Raw genomic sequence first — 23,114 nt, forward strand, 5'->3', positions numbered from 1 at the left:
TCAGGTTGAACAATTTTTTTTTTTAAAGCAAAAGAGCTTAGATTACTGACAAGCAATAATATGGAAACATCATGAACATTTCAGGAGGGACACAGATGGCTCCGTTTTGAGGAATGTATTGGCCAGCTTCCCTGGTTCTCAGACCGTCCCAAGGGGAGGAATGAGTCCTGAGATCTCAGTGAGACCAACACTGCTCCCCAGTTCCAGAGCAAGGAGCAATCTCTGTAATGAGGTAGTGAGGTTTCCAGCTTCAGGACTGTTGCCTCTCAGTGTCTTGCATCACCTGGAAAATCAAAGACCCTTTATATCTTATGATGTTACCAAGGTGCAGACTGGAATCCCAGGCAAGGATACTGGCAGTTCTAGGTGGCAGTCATGGATCCTTCAGTCTTTGTTACTTGCATACTCACTTATAAGAAGTAATCAAAGTTTAGTGTAAGTACAGAAAAAATGGCCATAAAATGAGGAGCAAAATTGTATTGCTGGTTGAAAAGTGAGTTGTGATTTAGTTGAACTAACTGCCTCCCACTTTCTCTTCTGTCTGGAGCTCTTAACTCTGTGGATGGCGGATATTTCCTTTCTCTAGGGAGCTTCGGGCCTCCCTGATGCTCACGTATAAATATGCCCTGTTATCTTCCAGAGTTGCAACTTGTACTGAAATTTCCAGGCCTGTGGGGAAGAGAGGGCACAAAGATGTTTCTGCACCATCCCCTCTTCCCAGCCCCCTGTCAAACTGTTTTTTGAGCCTTTGTTCATATTTTTGAATGGAGTTAAAATCAACACATGTAGAGAAAGGGATTCCAGCCCTTGACCTTCACGACAACATGAAAACCACTGTGGATTTGAAGTTAGGGAGACTAACCAAGTGACAAGCCTTATAGAACCGCAGGTCACAGTGAACCATAAGAAAACTTCTTATGCCAATAAGAAGATGCCACATAATGTTCCAGTGACATTACTACTCATTAAACACTCATTCCCACTTTGGGAAACTGATCCCACTTTGGGATTTTTACCCAGTAAAGTTCAGTGTGGAACTCTGGACATGGAGGGAATGAGCCAACAAACACTCCTGCCCTGATAGGATCTGCCCTGACTTGGGTGAGGGAAAGCCCAGAGAAAGGCATTTATTGAGAACATTCTCTGAAAGTAATCACATGTTGATAAATGTTTAATAGGCAGCTTTCAGGAAAATCAACACACACACACACACACACAGAGAAATGAAACCCTTTTAATTTGTAGTGATGGCTTATTTCTGTGGTGAAACCATTCCCACCATGGTGGATTCCAAACTACCTGTGACCAAATGTGGAGTCAGTTGCAAAGGAATGCACAGTAGCACACAATGTAGTATCACCACCACACAAGAGATGTTAACAACCCCGTGAGTAAGGATACTAGTAAAATAATCAGGAGACATGGGATATCTATTAACTTTGGTTTTTAAATAAGGTATTTAGTTGTAAATGTATATAATTTAATTTTTAATAATCATTGAGTTTAAATAAGCAGCTCACAAAATGCCTGAAAGCTTAGCAGTTGGCCCTGGCGAGTGGTATGAGCTGCCCCCAGTGTACTGCTGTCTGTAGCCACCACTCTCCTGGGAGCCATCTTCTTGTTTCTCATTCTGTGTAAATGATCTTCTCCTGTGAGATAGGAGATGCTATGAAATTCCAGTTTGTAGCCAAGAAACCCAGACCTCTGAGACATTAAGCAGATTGTCAAAGCTCAGTGGCCAGGAAGTGCTATAGTAGGCATCCGAGCCTCAATCTCCCTCCCTTTGAGTCCTGGGCAGTTTTTCTCCCCTGCATCTTGTTGGCTGGACAGCAGGTTATCCTTTGGGGCATCTGGTTCTGTAGGTAGCTGTCCTCTGGTGGTTTGGTCTTGCAACCCCAGCTCTGTGCTGGAGGAGGATGGCCAGAAAAGTCAGGGTGACGAGCCATGCAAAGCCAGTCATCTCTCCAGGACCTAATACTGAGGGCATTTTTTAAGGTCTGATCAGTTTTAGGGAGGATGAATGGTGTTTCAGCCTTGGTGAAACCTGAGAGGCTGGACAGTGATGTACGAGGTAGAGGGAGTTGCTTCATTGAGGCCACTGGAGTTAGATCTGAAAGAGAATGAGAGGATGAGCCCTTGTGATATCTGCGGAAAACATCCCAGGTAGGTGGAATGATAGATGCAAAAGCCCCATGACAGGTGTGTGCTCTCTGAGGGCCTGGGAACTGCGAGGCCTGTTACTTCTGTGTGGAGTAAGTAAGGGGCTGCCCCAGGAGGAAGTCAGGGTGATAATGGGAGATGCTGGGGGTGGGGGTGCAAAGATATCCGATTGTATAGAACAGTAGATTTTGCACTGCTAGGTGTGACCTGTACATATTCATGAAGTTGATTTTTTTTTAAGATTTTATTATTTATGAGAGACACACAGAGAGGCAGAGTCACAGAGGGAGAAGCAGGCTTCCTGCGGAAAGCCCGATGCGGGGACATGATCATAAGATGCCAGGATCACAGCCTGAGCTGAAGGCAGACATTCAGCCACTAAGCCATCCAAGTGCCCCCATGAAATCAATTTAATGGGCTGCTGCCAACTGTTTTCTTTATGGTAGAACAGAACATAGAGAAAATAGCACATAAAAAGTGCAGTTAGGGTAAGTATTGTTTAATGAAATACTTGTTTTGCTTCTGTGTGTCTTTGCTGTGATAAATAGTTCCTACCAAGTTGAATTTTAAAAATAAGTGTTTGAAAGCCCTCGGCTGTCAGACCCTGTAGGAACACTGGGTTTTATACTGAGTGCGAGAGGAAGCTGTCGGCAGGATTTGAGCCGGGGGACATAAAAGAACACCCTGCCCACTGTGTTGGGAGCAGACTGAAGGCTTTGATGGTGGAAATAGGAAGACCAGTTGGGAGGCTATTGCAGCAGGTCCAGGTGCGAATTAAGGAGGGTATATGACCATCTGAGGACAGGCAAGAGGACTTCAGGAGGATTGAATAGTTGGTGTTGGACATGCCAGGCTTGGGTTGCCTCCTGGACATCCAAGTGGCAATGTAAGTTGGAAGTTTCTAGAAGGATGTAGTAGAAAATTAACCTTCTCCAAAGAGAGGTCTGGCCTTTGCTCTTGGCTTCTAGGAGGTGATCTCTAGGTCCTTGGAGTTCCTGCCTGATAAGAGTGTCTTTACCTGGTGGTCTTCGCCACTGGACAGTCCAACAGTATAATTCATAATCGGGAGCTTTGGGCCACCCAGGATCTGCTCTTCCTCCAGAGGGGCTGCAGGCTGCAGGTCAGCCATGCGAACAATCAGTTGTGGAGTTCCAGAAGTGTAAGACTATATATTTCTGTGTGAGCCACCCAGACTGTGGTGTTTTGTTATGGCAGCCCAAGCAGATGAGCACACAATGTAATATAAAAATGGACAAGAGGTGCGAAATAAAGTCACAATGAGGTACCACTACACATCTGCCACAATTTATAGCATTTATAAAAACCAACAATTATTTTTTTTAAGATTTATTTATTTATGATAGACATAGAGAGAGAGAGAGAGAGAGAGGCAGAGACACAGGCAGAGGGAGAAGCAGGCTCCATGCCAGGAGCCCAACACGGGACTCGATCCCGGGACTCCAGGATCGCGCCCTGGGCCAAAGGCAGGTGCAAAACCGCTGAGCCACCCAGGGATCCCCTAAAAACTAACAATTAAAAAAAAATCTAGAAAGATGTGGAACAGGAGTTTCCATCTAAATTTTACTCAATATTAAGTTTGTGAGGTTCACCCATACCTGTTTATAACTATGGTTTTAATTTTCATTTTTGATTCCAGTGTATGTAAACTGGTACAACCACTTTCAAAAAGTTTTGGATTTGACCCAGTGATTTCTAATTCTAGATATATAAATAACACATGTGTGTCCACATATGTACTTAAACACACATGCAAGAATGTTCATGAAAAAGAAACAAATGTCTATCAGTGGTGGAACAGATACCTAAATTGTGTTATATCATAAAATGGAATATTATACAATAAAAATTAATCAGTTATATACAGCAACACAGATGAATCTGTTAAACCTAATTTCCTGAGTAAGATACCAGGCACAAAAGACTACCTTTTGTTTGATTTCCATTTTTTAGAGGATTCAAAAACAAGCAAACTGTGTTAGAGATCGGGATAGTGGGTCTATTTAGGGGAGGGGGAGGGGTTAGTAACCAGAAGCAGGTATAAGCAGACTGGGAGAGTTGGGGGACGTTCTTGTTTTTTGACTTGTATGGTGGTACAGCTGTATTCACTCTGGCTTTTTTTTTTTTTTAAGATTTTATTTTATTTATTCATGAGAGACACAGAGAGACAGAGAGGCAGAGACATAGACAGAGGGAGAGGCAGGCCCCATGCAGGGAGCCTGACGGGGGACTCGATTCCGGGTCTCCAGGTCATGCCCTAGGCGGAAAGCGGCGCTAAACCACTGAGCCACCAGGGCTGCCCCCATGTTCACTTTGTGATCATTCAGTGAGCTTTTTATTTCTATTTTGTCATGTTTTGTTATGATTTTCTCTTTATAGGTTATATCTCCTGATTTAAAAAGTTTAAAGAAGGTTGGAATCTTTTAAGGAATATGTTGTCAATGAGAAGAGTTTTAAACATCCAGAATAAACTTTAAAATCTCTGGTTTGCTTTCAAGGTAGGCTTAGGAGTAGCTTAACTGCTACTCACTTTGTGATAATACTGAATGAATATTTGCTGTATATAAAGCTGGTACTATGCAAGGATCATTTGCATAGTACCAGCTTTATAAATAAAAGAGTAAAACCAACCCATAAGATTTGGGGGGTGGGGGCAGTAGCTACTGCCATTGACCGAATCCTGTGCGCCAGAGGTACCTTTTCTACATGGGACATATGCTAGTGCAAATTTCTGGGTCACTTTCCACATCTCTGGGCTTTATTTTAGAGCATGGCAGTATCACTAAGTTCTATAGGGGCAGGGTCCAGGCTTGCACGCTCGGACCTTGTGCACACTCGAAGAGTTAGAAAATAGTGATCCTTTAAAAACACAGAACCAACATTGACGTCTACCTTCCAAATCAAAATCATTCGGTTCAAACAGACTGTCGTTTAAGAAAATACACAAAACCCATGTTTCTGAAATAATGCTGATTCCTGAGTAAGAAGGGGGACTTGCATTTGATTCCCAGTCTAACTGCTTAGTAGAATAAATCCTGCACCAGCAACACTTGTAAATTTGTGAAAATGAATTTTATCTTTCCTTAAAAAATAAATTTTTTAATCCATCACACTTTCCTTCCCACCCTTTAGTTTTTGATAATGATAAAAATGAGCCAGTTATCAAAGAAGAAATAGTTCTTACTTCAAAAGAAACATAAATACAAAAAATAAGTTGCTGGTTCCTAACAGGAAAAATACATTTTAATAATTGTGCGATGAGAAGCTGCTTACATACACATTGCAGATCAGATATTTGGAGTTAAGATGTTAGTCCACATAGACGGGTGATTGTAAACTTTATTGCCATTAAAAGATTTCAAATTGCATTCATGCTTCTGTGTACATGTAATGAAAAATGGGCAAAATAATGAAGATTGATTTTTCCCTAAGTCGCTCTGTTTAATTCTGCTGTCTACTCTTCTATAATGCTGCGTCTCTAATTGTACACAGTTTAGTGATCTCTAGGAGTACAGAAGTTGTCGCCCATCAATAAAAATCACAAAGTTGGTTTAAAAATAAAATAAAATAAAAACACAGAACCAATGTAAGTGTGGAAGAGAGTGGATGCTTACAAAACAGACTTTGTCTTCTTCCTGGGCACAGAAATGAGAATACTTTACCTGCCACCTTTTCTGTTTCCTTTGTAGTTAGCATCCCCCATGTGGAAAGGGAAGCATGGTGCCCCTCTAAAGCATTGAGAGGAAAGAGTCAAATTAGTTCAAAGAGAAAACCCACGGATTCCAAGATCATAAAAGTTATTCTAGTTTCTTCTCACTTAATCTGCATGGAACATGGCTTACATAAATTTCAGGTGAAAGCAGCACACTGCCCTAAAGATAAAATTGGCCCTTCTTAGTTGAGAGGGGATGCCGTGGCGTGAATTCAGAACATCCTCCAGAACTCTCCCAGACAAAACAAACAGTGACTTCCAAAGCTTGTCTAGCTCTAAGCATTTCACAGTTCTTTGAGAAGCTAGAAATGTCTTATGATCACCCTAAAAGTGAAAATAAGAGCAGGAAGGATGGATGATCTTTAGCATATTTTATAACATGATCATTAATGCTCAATTAAAACGATGTGGTACTAGTGCTTGGCCAGGCAAACTGATTCAGAATAGAAAATCCAGAAATAGACAACATGGGAATTTTGTATACCATAAAGACAGCATTTTTTTTTTTTTTAAATAGGCTCCATGCCCAGTGCAGAGCTCAAGGTGGGGCCCAAACCCAGGACCCTGAGATAAAGACCTGAGCTGAAATCAAGAGTTGGATGCTCAACCGAGTGAGCCACTCAGGTGCCCCAAAGACAGCATTTCTAACCATTGGGAGTAAAGATGGACTTCATTAGTATTGAGACAATGGGATAGTCATTTGTAAAACAGCATATACTAGGATAAACTCCAAATAGATTAAAGATTGATATGTTAAGCCAAACAAATCCAGGAGAAAATACAGGTGAATTCCTTTGATTCTTGTCATGGGAAAGACCCATCTTAATATTGCCCAAAATCCAAAAGCCATGAAAGAAAATACTGACACACACATTCAGTTACATAAAGATAAGCCCAGGTAGCAAAACTTATCATCTTACAACTCTTGTACAAAGGGCTCAACTCTCTGATGTATACACAGAGCTCCTGGAACCAGAGTAAACCATTGTTCCTTTACACATTGTATATCACGTATCTGTGGAAAGAGATGAAGGAGAGCTCTGTCCTGTTACAGTCACAGATCCAGGGCAGACTGCTAAGTGAACAGTTGTATGTGTTATCCTGTGAAAGGGTAAGAAAGAGTATATACATATATATATGTATGTATGTTTCTGTTTGCATAAAGAAACATTGGAAGGAGAACAGAGTGGCTAGGGTCAGTGATGTGGAACCTGACTTCTCAGTGTGTTTCTTTTCATGTCATTTTGATTTTTGTATCAAACTATTTATTAGAAAATAAAATGAAATAAAAGATGGTGACCAGTGATAGTCGAAGTCCAGTAATATTTCTGTCTTTAGGCATTTGTATTTGTTTTTAAGATTCCATGATTATTTTACTATAGCCTGCAACTTACAATGTTGATTTTTACCCTTTGATAGAGGAATCCCGCTCCTGGAAACCCATTTGAAAATGACTATGTAATTTTTGTTAAATTTTTCAAATCCAGCAGATGACTGGTGAAATAAACAACGGAGCATATGCAGGGTAGAATGCTGTGGATAGTTGTTAGGCCACCATTTTAGTGAACAACCATTTAGTAGTTAATACTTCGATTTTAACCCAGTTCTATTTTTGTACATGGAATCATTTTTCCCCTTAGATTTGCATGTACACATTGTCAAAGATCTGACAAAGAACAAATTCACCCCCTGCAAATTCCCCCTTTTCCTTTGGGCACATAGGACATGATAAAACCTGCAGCATCAAGATACGAGATTTCGCCCTCCTCTCTTTTTCCCATTTATGTGCAATTGTATGTATGACTTACAGAGCAAAGCTCATTATTTGTCCTCTGTACTTTAAAGGACCAGCACTGATCTTTAATCGGTCCTGGAAATCCTAGAACTCCTATGCCTCTCTTGTCTTTCAAAAATCCCCACAGGTATGGACACTCAAATCAATTAGTTAAATAATAGAATTTGTATGTCATCTTTTAACCACTTGTCTCTGGAAGATCTCTGGGACAATCAATGAGTTGGATTTCAAGTCTCTATTGTCTTATATAGATGTTAGATCTAATTCTGTGGTTAGAATGTCAAAACAGTAGATTCTTGGAATTGTGAAAAACCATAAGGGAGCACCTTAACCACTGGTTTTAAGACTTGATTGTGACCCCAATAAGATATACATTCTTCTTCATGACCCAGAAGATATGCCTAACCTAGAATATACATACATACATACATACACCTACCAATGGAAGTGCCCCAAACCTAAATTCCAGGAAGCCATATATATACCTCTACAATGTGGCACGCTCTAATATGTTCTAATTTATCCCTGACAGGCCATGAGAAACACTGCACTAATGCAACTTTTTCATCAGCAAGTGGAAGCACAAAGAGGTAGAATAGTTGATGATAAATAGTCAGGACTAGGTCTCCTCTGCCCCTGATGCTCCAAGCCTTAGGACTCCATACTTTCTCCCTTTATATTCTTTTTTACCTGAGTCATCCCCTGGGTGACCTCACCCAGGTTCATGGCTTTAAATGCCATCCATATACCAATGATTCCCAATTGTATAGTTCCACCTTAATTCAACACCATCTACCCCAAAACTATTCTTCTCAAAGCTACCAGTCACCTCCATACTACCTACCCAAGAGGCTACTCTCAGGTCTGTACTCCATTCCGTCAATCTGCAGCGTTTGGACCCAGTCGCTAACACCCTCATCTACTTGGTAATCTCATGGATTCAATTTCTGACTCACTCTCTTCCAGCAATACCACAGCACACCTGGTTCTCTTAAGATGATTGGCTTAGAAAAACGTCTTTTTCTAGTTCATTCTTTCAGCCACATTGAGTTTTATAGAAGATCATATGATCATATCAATATATTAAAATCTAAAAGCTGAAAAATTTTCTGAAAATAAAAGAAAATTTGAAAGTATTTAAAATTATGGAGATACCAAAAATTAACAGATATCCTAAAGGACAAACCATAGCTTAATTAAAACCAAGAACTAAAAAGAGATTCCTGCTAAAGTATTTACTTTGGAAAGTCTCAGCAAATACATACAAAAAGGAAACAAAATGCTTTATGTTCACATTGAGGAAGATGAAGCAATAAAGTTAGTTTGCTAATGACTAGGAAAAACTCAAGGGGCTCTATTTTAAAAAGTAACAAGTGGAATTATAGAAATTTGATAAGTTCACTGGATACAACATATCAATACCTTTCCTTCTTCCTAGCAGTAAGACCTAAAGGAGTCTTCCAGTTCACAGTAGAAACAGGCATACAAATTAATAAAGGTATATGACTTATATGGAGAGATCAATAGAAAAGGACACAGAAATAGATCCTATTATTTAAGACTTTAATAACAGAGGACATACTTCAGTGGGAGAAATGGATGGATTATTTAATAAATTGTGTTAGGACAACTGGCCACCTGGGCGAATATAAACTTGGTTTCTAAAAGTGCATAAAATTAGAGACTAAAAATTTTTTAGGAAGCAACATTTTTTAGAAGAAAACCTAGGCTGCTGAATGAATAATGGAGGCATTGGGTTCAGCTTCTTAACCAAGAATGGAAATCTAGAAGCTTTAAAAGAAAAGTTTCTAACATTTAATATTTGGGACTTTATATAGATCTCACTTTATATAATACTTATAACTGGAAAACACAGCATAAACAAAATCTAGTAAAAAAATGCCAAAATCAGAAAACTGTCTGAAATACAGGCGACAAGTAGTTCATTCTCATATGTATATGTATGTGTATGTGTATGTGTATATATATATATATACAACCCAACACAATGGGACAAGAAAAACTGCCTGATGAAAAAAATGAGCAAAAGTATAAAGCCTGCATTCTCTGAAGGGCATAATCAAATGACCAATAAACCTAAAGAAAGGATGTATTAGTGGCCATGATGATGCCAATCAAAGGGACAATGTGAAATAATTTTATATCCTTTTACACTGGCAGAAATTGAGACCACACCTTGGTGGTTGAAATGGATGAGGGGAAACTATTTCCAGAATATGTCAGCACCAATTGAAATATAAAATACACTCTAATCTAGCAATTTCAGTGTGGAACTCTTGTATCCTGGTCAGCAATAATAAATGGAAACAATGTCAATGGTTATCAGTAGGAAATGTGTGAATAATTTGTTACTGCAGGTGAAGGACATGAAAAAGATTGGACTTGAACAGATTTTCAAAAGGTTTCAAGAGAAAAGATTCAGGGTGTATGAAGTCACTGTTTTGTTAATAACCCTAACCAAAAACTAAAATGGACAATGATGCTTGTATAGGATAGGTGGTCATAAAGGACTGAGTTCATAGCATGAAAACCAGTTTAAGGGAGAGGAAGTAGAGATGTTAAGTGCCTATCTGGCAGATGTTATGGGATAGGAGGCCAGCAAGACAATGGAAAAAAGATCCATTTTTAAAATAGAACAAAGAATTTGTAAGACCATGATGTAAAAATAAGGCCTTACAACCAATTGAGCGATGTTAAGTAGTACCACTGGCTTGCCACATCATTTTCTCCTCGAAGGTGAAAAGACATTAAAATCTGTATCCCAGAATTACATTTCAAAAACCTAGAAGGACACTTCTGTAAAAGTGTTCTTCCCTACTTAATAGCGCCAGTTTCCAGAATGGAAACCCCTGCACCCGATGAAATACACTCGTTAGGCACAGTGGTCTTTCAATATCCAATCAGGGCAGCTTTGTTCCGTTATATGCAGAGAAGCCCGGTTAAGGGCTTTTGGGCTTCGGCTCTTAACTTCACTGCAGCCAAACTCCTTTGTCATCACCATCGCCAGAAACTTGCAGGCAGCCTGCGACTCGACCCACGCGGAGGCGCCGCACCAGCAAAACCGACCTGCAGCTGCCAGAGCGCAGCCCAAGGAACTCAGGCCTGCCTGATAGGGCTCAAGGACACCAACCTGCGCGCCATCCAAGCCAGGCGCGTCCTCATTAAGGCCAAGGACATCCAGCTGGAGCGCCGCGTTTGTGGGTGTGGCCAAACAGGCCACACTCGGGGCGCCCGGGAACACCGGGTCCATGGCCTCGAACCCAACGCCCGCCCAAGAGAATCCTAGTGGCCAGGTGTGCACCGGGCCCAGGCTTCCAGCTGAGGCTGGGAGGAGGCTTCGGTCAAGGTTAACGGATTAGCGCTGATGGCGAACTAGCCTGGGGTGTGGGACCTATGGGGTAGGCGGGGGTGTCCAAGTCCTCCCATAAAGGTTCTGGACTCCGACAAAACCTGGCAGGAACGTAACCAGGTCGGGGGTTCCCAAGTCCCCGAACGCGCACTCGGCCTAGGACCCAAGACACCATGGAGTTTCCTTAGATACCGAAGGGACGGTGGCCAGGGAGTGGGGCGGGTGGACCGAGCACAGCTGTCGCAAGGGGGCAGAAACTGACGCCAGAGCCAGAACACCCTGGATATCAAAGCTCTTTCCCTGAAGTATGTTGGTGGCTCTTAAAAGAGCCGTTGGGTTATTGGAAGTCAAGTTCCAACTGCAACGCTTACTTCTTCTTGGGTGCCGCCTTCTTGGGCTTGGCAGCCGCCTTGGGCTTGGTCACTTTGGCCTTGGCCGCCTTGGGCTTCACGGCCTTGGCTTTGGCGGGGCTCTTGGCGACCTTCTTCGCCTTCACCACCTTGGGCTTCTTGGGGCTCTTGGAAGCCTTCTTGGTCACAGCCGGCTTCTTGGCCTTTTTCGGGGTCTTGACCGCCTTTTTGACAGCCGCCGTAACCTTCTTGGGTTTCTTTGAAGCGCCCGCAACCTTGGCCTTCGTTACCTTTGCGGGGTTGGCCTTGGCCTCTCCAGATGCAGCTTTTTTGTTGAGCTTGAAGGAGCCCGAGGCGCCGGTGCCCTTGGTCTGCACCAGGGTCCCCTTGCTCACCAGGCTCTTGAGGCCCAGCTTGATGCGGCTGTTGTTCTTCTCCACGTCGTAGCCGGCGGCCGCCAGCGCCTTCTTGAGCGCGGCCAGGGACACGCCGCTGCGCTCCTTGGACGACGACACGGCCTGGACGATCAGCTCCGACACGGAAGGGCCCGTAGACTTCTTCTTGGCAGCGGCCGCGGACTTGGCCGGCCTCTTGGCCTTCTTGCCGGCCGCAGGCTTCTCAGGGGGAGTGGAAGCGGCGGGAGCGGGCGGCGCGGTCTCAGACATGGCGAAAGGAGCGCGAGGAGAGGCGACTGCCAGAACCTGACGGAGCAGAAAGACGCCGGAGGCCCCCGAGCGGCGTATTTATAGGGCGGGGCCGTGCTGTGATTGGTGCTCTCAGGCGCCCGCCCCTCGCCCCCGAGCGCCCCCTGCCGCCCCCTGCGTCGCCGCCCCGGGCGCCGCACCTGAAGGGCCTGGGCGGCAGCTCCCCGCGATCGCCGACTGCCTTGTTCCGACCGCAGATCCGGGCGGGATGGGCTCGGGCTCGGAGCGCGGGAGCGGCGGCGGGGCCCCCCCGCTCTCTACAGCAGGCCTTCTCCCCGGGGGGCGGGGGGGACAGCGGCCTGTGAGGGAGGCGTCGTCAGGGCCGTGCTTTTCCAGCCCGCGGTGAACGGGAAAGGTCGGATGTGGGGCGGCGCGGGAGGGGGACAGGAAAGCGGGCCGTGTGTGTGTGTGAGTGTGTGTGTGTGTGTGTGTGTGTGTGTGTGTGCGCGCGCGAGCGAGCCGGGGCGGCGTGGAGGAGGCGCGGCCTTGTCCGCGGGGCTGGGATCGTCCCTCATCAACGCCGCCACCCTTCCCGGCGACGCCCAGGACGCGGGCGCGGGGTCCATAGCTCTGACCGACCCTCACAGGCGCGGCCGGGCGAACGCCGGAGCTCGCTGACGCCGTCCTTCACGCGCGGGCGGCACGTGTGGAAAACGCAGCGCGCACGGAAACATCCCTGGGGGCGGAGAACGACTCGCTTTCACGGGGCGGTGCGCCTCACGGCCTCCTGGTGCCCTCCGCGGCCTCCCAGCGCAGCCACAGCAGGGGCTGAGTCCTCGCCGTTGCGTGTCGCCGTGCGGTTCTTCAGCGGCGGAGCTGCCAGGAGGGCAGAGGAGGGCGGGCTGGACTCCACGCGCCCCTCCCCCACGCCGTGAGGGGCTGGGAGAGCCGCTGTCCTGGCGCCCCCACCCCCGACTTTCTAGGACAATCGTCCTCTAGTTGCCTTGGGCTTTCGGAAGCATTTCAGGCACCGGCAACACTCCGGTGACTAAACGGGGAAACCGGACACATGAGAAAACGCGTCTCGCGGCGCGGAGGAGACTGGCCCTGTCCCCGGGCTCTGCGCAGCCGCTTGCGGCCAGGCGGGGTCGGTGCGGTCGCTCTCAGCGCTGCGAGCCTCAGGTTCTCAAACGAGTCCGCGCGGCCTTAGTGCCGCGAGTTTCCCGGAGTGTCACACGCCCGACAATCTTGTCACCCGCTTGCGGCCGACTTCCCGCTAACACCTTCGCCACCACAGTCAATTGCTTCCCATTTTCCTGTTGTTTTCACAACACGTGAATTACTACCACTTTGGGAGAGAACAATCGGAGATAGACGTTTGAAGGACAATGATAATAACAAGTGTAATGTTACATGTAAATGCATACAGCATGACATACGTCCAGTCCTCCAAGACGGTAAGGTTGCGTAGGTGAACATCATTCAGAAGTCAAAACTTTCTTACTCTAATAACCGAGGACTCTAATTAAACGTAGCTTTTTAAAAGGAAATACAGGATTCAGGAATTTCTAAGGTTCCGGCCTCCTGTGTAAACCATTGGGTTAGATGGGCTTCACATAAAATACGAACGTTCCACCTAAATTTAAGGACGGCTGAATCTCTTAAAGGCTGATCGGTATACACTCAACCAACGAAAAGGTAGAATCTGGTCTACCTACTCTTGCTACAAAAGGGTTATATTTGATGTTTTTAATTTTGAAAAACATTTTAAGGACTATAAAATTAGGTCTGGGCGGTGAGAAGTTGGCCCTTCTTGTGGCTCAGAATCCAGGTGATTGACCGCGTACACGCCTGCTCCGCAAGGCTCGAGAGGTTGGTACTGGAGAATTGAGTCATTGATATTTTACACCTGACAAAATGTACTCTAAGCTTAAAATATGAGTTGCAGAAAGCTCCAAGTTTGGAAGACATGATTAACTTTTTTTTTTTTTTTAACATTTAACAAACTGGTGCCTGATTACTGGAAATATTTCTGTAAACGCCAGTATAATTTAACTATGGTTGAGATGGTCTTCAAAGGAGCTCCTTCATTTAAGCATTGTAAAGGGGTGCCATTTTTGAAAAAGGTTTCAGAAGTTTGTAATCCGATATCGTGCTATTGAGCAGGGAGTATAAAGAGTACATTATTGGGGGGCAATATTTCTCAAATTTCTCCCCAAGAAATGAAGAACTATAGAGTTTTGGAGTACAATATGAACAAAGTCAATGACTACTTTTTTGAAAACCTTCAAGTCACTGCGCTCAGACTGAAAATCAGATGTGGAAGGAACAAAAAGCTTGAAAAGATGAGGATTACGTGGTAGCCAATGAAACTGCGCTATTGTTGGAAAGTTAAAAGATAGACCAATCAGGGCTTGTAACATAATATCGTCATGTTTTTATCGTCCAATCACTACACTTTATGTACTATAAATATAAGCAAGTAGCCAAAGCGAGGTATTCGTGTCAGTGCTTTGAACATTCTTGTCCTTATTGTTCACTTCGTTATGGCTCGCACGAAGCAGACGGCGCGCAAGTCGACGGGCGGCAAGGCCCCGCGCAAGCAGCTGGCCACCAAGGCGGCCCGCAAGAGCGCGCCGGCCACCGGCGGCGTCAAGAAGCCGCACCGCTACCGGCCCGGCACGGTGGCCCTGCGCGAGATCCGGCGCTACCAGAAGTCCACGGAGCTGCTGATCCGCAAGCTGCCGTTCCAGCGCCTGGTGCGCGAGATCGCGCAGGACTTCAAGACCGACCTGCGCTTCCAGAGCTCGGCCGTCATGGCGCTGCAGGAGGCGTGCGAGGCCTACCTGGTGGGGCTCTTCGAGGACACCAACCTCTGCGCCATCCACGCCAAGCGCGTCACCATCATGCCCAAGGACATCCAGCTGGCGCGCCGCATCCGCGGGGAGAGGGCGTAAGTGTTTGGTCAAGGAGCGCCAACTTGAAACCCAAAGGCTCTTTTCAGAGCCACCACGTTTTCAAGTAAATTGGCTGTAAAAAACTGAGACAACCGTTCTGTTTATCCGTGTACTTCTAACAAAGGGTATGGGTTTACAGAGGTCTACATTAGTCTAAATACATGGGAATAAAACTGGCCCTTTTTAAGAAAATGCATTCTATCCACTTATGAGGTAGACCGAAGGAGAATATGCCCCCCCCCCCCAACGGGGAGCCCGATGCCGGACTCGATCCCAGGACTCCGGATCACCCCCTGAACCGAAGGCAGACGCCCAACCGCTGAGCCCCCCAGGCGTCCCCAAACTGGTCTTTTAAAGGTGGAAAAGTACCTGTTCACTTAGGTCTGAATGAGCCAGTAAGTTTCAAGAGCGACACGAAACAACCGGCATTTTAAAAGCATCAAATATGGCCTCCTGAGCGTGGGTTATGAAACGAACAGGAATAGTAGAGTTTCATAGGCCGTGTAAAAATGTCTAAAAAACATGGTTTGTCATGAACTATAAGCTCAAGTTGTATTTCTCTGGTCTTAGTATTTTTGCCATTACTGAAATCGCTGCGAAACAAACCTTTAGCGTTAAGTATTCTACTTAAAACACTTGGAATCCTACGAGTTTACTACAAGCTCCTTCATTGGAACAATGCAGTTCAGCTAAAGTGAAGACCAACGGTTAAGCCGGGTTCTGACCCCCGCCCGCCCCGAGTTCCCCGGGCTTGGAGGAGGGCTTAAGGGAGGGGACTGCTGGCGTCACATTTCCCGCCTGCGCACTTTCCGTCTCTACAGCTGCAGGGGTGGGGCTGGGGTCATCGTTATAAAAAGACCCGCTCTGGCTTGAATTCCCACTTGCTGTTCGTTTGCTTCTCAGAGAGCTATGTCTGGTCGCGGCAAGGGCGGGAAGGGGCTGGGCAAGGGCGGCGCCAAGCGCCACCGCAAGGTGCTGCGCGACAACATCCAGGGCATCACCAAGCCCGCCATCCGGCGGCTGGCCCGGCGCGGCGGCGTCAAGCGCATCTCGGGCCTCATCTACGAGGAGACCCGCGGGGTGCTCAAGGTGTTCCTGGAGAACGTGATCCGGGACGCCGTCACCTACACGGAGCACGCCAAGCGCAAGACGGTCACGGCCATGGACGTGGTCTACGCGCTCAAGCGCCAGGGCCGCACCCTCTACGGCTTCGGCGGCTGAGTTGTGAGTTCAGCTCCAGGAAATCCTAGTTGGCAACCAAAGGCCCTTTTCAGGGCCACCCAACTGTTCAAAAAAAGGGCTGTCTTGATAAACCTCCGCCGTAGTAAAATCCTCCACTGAATCTGGGAGGATTGCAGGGTTTTTAAAGGTAAAACTCGGGATCCCTGGGTGGCGCAGCGGTTTAGCGCCTGCCTTTGGCCCAGGGCGCGATCCTGGAGACCCGGGATCGAATCTTCCACGTCGGGCTCCCGGTGCATGGACCCTGCTTCTCCCTCTCCCTATGTCTCTGCCTCTCTCTCTCTCTCTCACTGTGCCTATCATAAATAAAAAATTAAAGGTAAAACTCGGCCCTGTAGACCCCTCCACCCAAGGCTCTCCCGTAGCTGAGCAGTATTTTTGTCTTGGGTCCCCATTCACTGCGCGCGAGCACGAGGGAATTCTAAATTCTAAAGTGGGAAAGAATCCAAGAGCCTGAGGAACTTGAGTGATTTCTAGGAACAAAGAGGAACACTGTCCAATCAGCAAGGCCTATCCGTGCTTGTCGACCAATCAGAATAGGTGATCTACACTTATACCCCTCCCCCCGCCCCCCCAGGCGAGCCAGACGGGAATGGGAAGGAAGGCTGGCCAGAAATCCCAAAGCCCTCCTTTAGGGATTTTTAAAATGTATCATTCTTCGGATTATGAGATAGACTCAGAGATAGACTCAGAGGCCTACCAGTGGCCCCCAATCAGGTCCTGAGAACGGTACTGAAGTTTCCGCTACATACAATGATTTGTCTCGAAAAAACAGTCTGGAAGTGGGCAGGAGAGAAACCAGATTCAGGCTGCCAAAAAACCCAAGGCACTGATTTCAGGGGGAAAGTAACATCAGGTTTATGGCGCATAAATGCCTTTTTCATTAGTCAGGACAGCCCGTGTATCAGTCATACTTTTCCTTCTCGGAGAAAGGGAAGTTAGGGAGATGGAAATGTTCTAAATTAGATTGTGGGGGTGGTTGTACAATAAATGTACTAAAATGAATTGTACACTTAACGTAGATGAGTTTTATGGTCTATAAACTGTCTCAGTAAAATACAGTGAGTCTGACAGAGCCCGCAGGCTGACTGCAGGCTCAGTATGTCAGCTTCAGCCGATGTCTGCCTAGATTTTTGGGTCCCCCTTTCCACCTGATAACTGTCCTCCAAGATTTCTTGGGGAATGAGAAAAGTACCTAGTCTGGCTTAATGTAAATTGACAATGGGGAGAAGTCAGAGCTGTATTCTGGATGGCCAGAGGAGCAAAAGGGCCTGGTTGAGAAAGTGGCCATGTTATGTTCTCCTTAGCTGGTGTTCCTTCAAGAGATATTACTGACCTCATGTAAAGTGCAAGATATTCTTGTAGGCCTTGGGGTACATCTGTAAGCAAACCACTAACAATTCCCTGTTCTGGATCCAGAGTATATGTAGAGAGGTGTTAGGATACAAATTTTCTCTGTAGGAGGGGAGAGGTAGTTGCTACAACAAATATGATTAGCTTCTATTATGGTCGGCCTGGTTTCTTTATTCATGGCCTTGTAGATAGTACCATACCCATTTGAGACATGCTTGCTGCCCTGGGAGAAAATCTCTGAGCCTTCCTCAATCCTAGCACTCATGAAGGCCTTGTTCAGAATAAAGATAATGCTCCCTGACTTGCCACTCTGCATCATTCCTCAGATCTAGAGGAAAAACTGCCATACATTCAGGCAGTGATAAGTCAAGGAACAGTAGATAATCAATTGTGGCAGAACTCTGGTGGGTGGGCCTAGGGTCTTGTATAGAAAATTCATGCATGTATTCATTCAACTAATGGGGTTCAGGACATATTGTCCCTTAATATGCCACCTTGGCATATTAAACACGTTAAACTCCAGGAGTTTAAGCTTCAGAAGCAGGAAAATCACCCTGACACCCCCTCCACCCCACATCCCGCCCTCCCCACACACACTTCTTTTTTTTTTCCCTGAAAGCAGAAGATAAATCTTTTATGTGAAAGATAGCCTCCTTCACCAGGAGGAAGAGAAACATCCTTATCACCAGAGATGAGAAATTCAGGGCTGAGAAGGTATATGAACAAACCTTATTACTTCTTTACCATTTACTACTTCTAGCCCAAGCTCTTTGTCTTTTCATTCTTTAGAAATGTATTCTTTCTTTGCCTAACAGATATAAAAGCTTCCTTTTATGCTCACTTTTTTGAACCTCCTATCTTTGTGGGGTTCCTGTAATACACACATAGTTAAATTTGGTTTTCTCCTGTTAATCTGTCTTTTTATTATAGGGAAGTCTCAGTCAAGATTTTAAAAGAGTAGAAGGAAAACTATTTATTTCTCTTTTCCCCCACACAATAAACCTTCATAGATAACCTATTAGCTGTCAGTGCTATTCTGGGTGCTAGGAACACTTCAGGGACAAAACAAAGGCCCTGCTCTCAAAGAATCAATTATATTCCAGTTGGGGGAGACAGAACAACAAACAAACATATCGATATGGGGGGGGGGGATGCATAGGCTATTTTAAAGAATGAGCAGGAAGGGCTATTATTTTACACAGGATGGTCAGGAAAGTTCTCTTTCATAAGAGAGTGTTTGAGCAGAGGTCTGAATGAAATGAAGTCTGCAGCCCTCCAGTGGCAGGTGGCAGAATATGCCACAAAGAAAACTGACATAAAGATTAAAGGCCCTTGAAAAACAACAGGTACCAGAAGGGACTCTGACCTCTCCTTTTTCTTCCTGAAAGCAGTAGAATAATTCCCCATATGGAAGATGTCATCTTTATATGAGAAGGAAAGTAACATTTTTTTTTTTTAACCTTGAATGAGGAGTTGGTGCCAGGAGAAATCAGTACAAACAAACCTTGTAAACTAACACTTATCTTCCTGTTACTTTGCCACAATTCAATACCCTAGTCCAAGCCCCCTTGCCTTGTCATGTTTTCACAGTTAACTACTCTTCATCCAACTCAGTATATAACTGTTCAAGCCTTAACTACTTCTTTGGGCCTTTTCCTTACAAGGGCGCCTTTGTCATGGAAAACACATTGGTGTATCCAATGACTATATATGTGACTATATAAATGAATCGTATGTTTTTCTCCTGTTAACCTGTTTTATGTCAATTTAATTCTTAAGCCCACCAAAAACCAAGAGGATAGAAGTCAAATCCTTCTCCCCTATACCAGGATAAGTGACTTCTATGAAGACAGAAAAGTAAGTACAAAGGCTCTGAGACTGGAACATGCTTGGTCTGTTCCACGAATAGCAAAAAGGTCAGTGAAGACAAAGAAATGCAATAGCAAATGAGATCAGAGGGTGGCCAGAGCCCAGATCATGTAAAGCCATTAGGCTTTAGCCAGCCTCCTGTTTGCCTGGGACTTTCTAAGTTTTAGCACTGAAAGTCTCACATCCCCAGAAACCCCTCAAACTCGGGCAAAATGGAATTACTGGCTACCTTCCTTGTAGACTGGGATAAAGACACTGGTTTTTATTATGAAGATGGAAAACCACTGGAATGTTCTGAGGGTGGACATGACATCTTTTGAAATAATCACTCCTATTGCTGGGTTGAGGAAAAAACTGGCTATAAAGTGGAAATAGAAAGACTAGTTAGGAGTCATGGTCGTCTGGACAAAAGGTTTTTGTGGCTTGTCCAGGAGTAGCAGCATAAGATGTATTTGAAAGGTGCTCTGATTCATTTGTAACATGGAGCTGACTGGATTGGACTAAAGTTATAAGAGAAAAAGCTCAAACAGAACTTCAAGGTTTCTCACCTAAGCCCCTGGAAGAATGGAGTTCCATTTATTGAGGTGCAGAATACTGGAGGAAGAACAGATTTCATGTTTAGGTGTTAAGATACTTAATTTGGACAAGGCAAGTTTGAGATGTCCGTTAGATATTCAAGTAGATATGTCAAATATGCAGGTGGACACGTGGCAAGCTTCATTATGAAGCTAGAAGTGGATGTAAGGAAACTGATAAAAGTTGAGAGGTGATTAAAGCCTCCCTCCTAAAAACAGCCATTGGAGTTTGAGAAATATACAGAAGCAGACACATCATAGGCTTTAGTGTCACCACCAGCAGACCTGACACTTAGAGCTAGGCCGTAGAGTTTTCCTGTGGAGTGTGAACTATTTCACAGAACATAGGACACATCAATAGTGAGACCAAGAAAAGAGAAGGGGCCCAAGAAATGAGCCATAGGTACTCTAGAGCACATACTGGAATAGTTTCTCTATTCCCTACTAAAAGTAGGGCTGTATAGCATTCAATTTGTTAGGGACTGTGCATATCCCTCATAAATCCATGTTGACATTTTGATACCCCGTATGATGGTATCAGGAGGTTGAGCCCTGGGGCACCTGGGTGGCTCAGTGGTTGAGCGTCTCCCTTTGCTCAGGTTGTGATCCCCGGGTCCTGGGATTGAGTCCCTCATCAGGCTCCCAGCAGGGAGCCTGCTGCTCCCTCTAGGTCTCTGCCTCAGTCTCCCATGAATAAGCAAAATCTTTCCAAAAAAAAGGGGTGGGGAAGAGGTTGGGCCCTTGGGTAGTGATTAGATCATGAGCATGCAACATTCAGGAATGGAATTTCTGCCCTTTATAAATAACACTTCAGCAAGCTCTCTGGCCTTTCCCTCTGCCATGTGCTCTTTTCCCTCTGCCATGTGAGAGCACGGCAGGACAAGTCTATGAAACAGGAACTGGGTTCTCACCAGACCACAAATCTTGTCTGAAAGTGTCCTGTCCGTCCTGCCGGCACCTTGATCTTGGACTTCCAGCATCCAGAACGGTTGAGAAAGCAGTTTGTTACTTAACGCCAGTCTATGGCATGTTTGTTATAGCAGCCTGAGCTAAGACACCATTGCCTGGATATAGGTAATACTTACCCAGCTTCCTTCCACTGACAATTGACATTTCTACTCATTTACTATTACGATATACTGCAATAAAAAGTGTTTAAATTCTTATTGACCTTATCCAGTCTTACTATTTATATGTTGGCAATTTCCACATTTTTCTCTAAACCCGACCTCAAGAATCTTTTCCAACAGCCTACTCAGTATCTTCCTGCCAGAGGTAAGGGTTAGCGGACTACCTTATTTCCATAGCAGCCATCAATATATTTCTGATGCATTAAATCAAAGATGCTGACTATTCAGTTGTCTGGTTTATCAATTTGAGGGCATACTTCAAAACACTTTTTGACGATGTCTGAGGGGTTCATTAAAAACTATTACAGGAGGCAGAAGAGAGAGAAGACCTGGCAAAGGGTCGAAGGGGAAGGTGCAGGACAGTCTGAGCCAGTCCCAGAGGGAGCCCTTCCCTGGAGCCCTCGTGTTGCCACCTACCAGAGGCCTTAGGAACTCGAGCAGTCGGGAGACCGGATCTCCTAAGTGGGAACTCCCAGATCCTGCTTAGCCAAGGACTTGTGGGTGCCCGGGGCCGGAGACTAAAAATGCCGGGATACCTCAAAATCTAAGGCTACCGGCTGCAGAGCGGGGAGGACACTTGGCCTCACAGGCGGACTCCAAGCGGAGCGGTGGCGGCCAAGGACTGCTCCTGTCCTGACGTCGCTGGGTGGCAAACACGCTGGGAACAAACACGTAGCTTCTCTCTGGCAACCAATGGATCCTCATGTGAACTTCCTGTGAGGTGGGACGGGCATCCTCCCGCAACCTTGCATTTACCGAACGTCCCCAGACTAAGGAGCTCAGGGGCGACTGGAATACCACCTCCTGCCACAGCACGGGTTGTGGTTCTGTTCCTTCCGGACAAGGGCAGGCGTGACCGCTTCCCGGAGTAAGTGGGCGGCTCCGGTCCGGCCGTTTCCCGCCCGGCCCAGGCGCCTCTAGCCGGCTCCCCATTGGCCGCCCCAAGCCAGGGCCGGTCCCGACTGGCGCGAAACCCGGCCACGCACTAGGTGGCTACCGGATTGGTTGGGCGGGCACCCAGCGGCCCGTCGCGCTCAGACTTGTACTTAGAAGCTCTTAACCAGTAATCGGAAAAATTAACACTTGGCTCCCAACAAAAGCCCCGAAACAATACGCGTACAGCCCGGTTTAAGAAAATGTGGGCGGCCCTAAAAAGGGCCTTTGAGTAGTAAGTAAAGGATGAAATTCTTAACCCCCGAAGCCGTAGAGGGTGCGGCCCTGGCGCTTGAGCGCGTAGACCACGTCCATGGCCGTGACCGTCTTGCGCTTGGCGTGCTCCGTGTAGGTGACGGCGTCCCGGATCACGTTCTCCAGGAACACCTTGAGCACCCCGCGGGTCTCCTCGTAGATGAGGCCCGAGATGCGCTTGACGCCGCCGCGCCGGGCCAGCCGCCGGATGGCGGGCTTGGTGATGCCCTGGATGTTGTCGCGCAGCACCTTGCGGTGGCGCTTGGCGCCGCCCTTGCCCAGCCCCTTCCCGCCCTTGCCGCGACCAGACATGGCACAAGCGCTCTGTGCGACGACCTCCCGGCGCTGGGCCTGCGCCTCCGCCGGGAGTAATTATAAGCAGGCGTCGGACCTCGTTGAGAACTGAGGGCGCGGGCGGGAAGCGGGGCTTCGGCCCCTCCTCGGGCTCCGCCCCCTCGGGCCGCGCTCCCGGGACCGTCCCGTGAGAGACGGAGCCGGGCGCTCGCCGCCGAGCTCGGCGGGTTCCGCAGCCCAGGGCTGTTCGCTTCTGCAGCCTCCCCTCCTTACTCAGCGGAATGCGATTAGGGGCTTCCCGTGTCCAACAGTCCTGCACGTCCTCGTCTCCATCGGAGTAATTGTTAGCTGGGAAGGGTACCCCCAGATGCCACCCCAAGATAAGACCTGCCGCCGCAAAATGGGCCACTTTGGTAGGAAGGGGAGCAGAGTATGGCACCCCAAAATAGGCCTCGGACAT

The 23,114-nt window shown here is 46.4% G+C and overlaps 4 protein-coding genes across 4 annotated transcripts in view; 1 reads left to right on the plus strand and 3 right to left on the minus strand.

The window, feature by feature from the left end:
- Window positions 1-1,218: 1,218 nt before the first annotated feature.
- The window catches only part of H1-2 (H1.2 linker histone, cluster member), a 47,841-nt gene continuing 25,945 nt past the window's right edge, over window positions 1,219-23,114 (minus strand). The window contains exon 2 of the mRNA XM_038584341.1: window positions 1,219-2,110. The gene's annotated coding sequence lies outside the window, so the exon portion shown is untranslated. The remainder of the gene's footprint in view (window positions 2,111-23,114) is intronic.
- Window positions 3,618-12,137, minus strand: H1-1 (H1.1 linker histone, cluster member). Its single transcript, XM_038584340.1, has one exon. It carries the CDS (start codon window positions 12,068-12,070, stop codon window positions 11,423-11,425), a length of 648 nt encoding a protein of 215 aa, XP_038440268.1. The 5' UTR covers window positions 12,071-12,137; the 3' UTR covers window positions 3,618-11,422.
- Window positions 13,074-15,038, plus strand: H3C1 (H3 clustered histone 1). Its single transcript, XM_038584343.1, has one exon. The coding sequence runs from the start codon at window positions 14,596-14,598 to the stop codon at window positions 15,004-15,006; it is 411 nt and encodes a 136-aa protein (XP_038440271.1). The 5' UTR covers window positions 13,074-14,595; the 3' UTR covers window positions 15,007-15,038.
- LOC119867697 (histone H4) lies at window positions 18,216-22,695 on the minus strand. Its single transcript, XM_038584378.1, has one exon. The coding sequence runs from the start codon at window positions 22,670-22,672 to the stop codon at window positions 22,361-22,363; it is 312 nt and encodes a 103-aa protein (XP_038440306.1). The 5' UTR covers window positions 22,673-22,695; the 3' UTR covers window positions 18,216-22,360.

This window comes from Canis lupus, chromosome 35 (assembly GCF_011100685.1).
Source record: "Canis lupus familiaris isolate Mischka breed German Shepherd chromosome 35, alternate assembly UU_Cfam_GSD_1.0, whole genome shotgun sequence".
In the NCBI taxonomy this organism is placed as follows: Eukaryota; Metazoa; Chordata; class Mammalia; order Carnivora; family Canidae; genus Canis; species Canis lupus.

What these genes read in the sequence shown, in the direction of transcription:
- H1-1 (XM_038584340.1), bottom strand. Translation starts at nt 12,070, where the DNA reads ATGTCTGAGACCGCGCCGCCCGCTCCCGCCGCTTCCACTCCCCCTGAG.
- H3C1 (XM_038584343.1), top strand. Translation starts at nt 14,596, where the DNA reads ATGGCTCGCACGAAGCAGACGGCGCGCAAGTCGACGGGCGGCAAGGCC.
- LOC119867697 (XM_038584378.1), bottom strand. Translation starts at nt 22,672, where the DNA reads ATGTCTGGTCGCGGCAAGGGCGGGAAGGGGCTGGGCAAGGGCGGCGCC.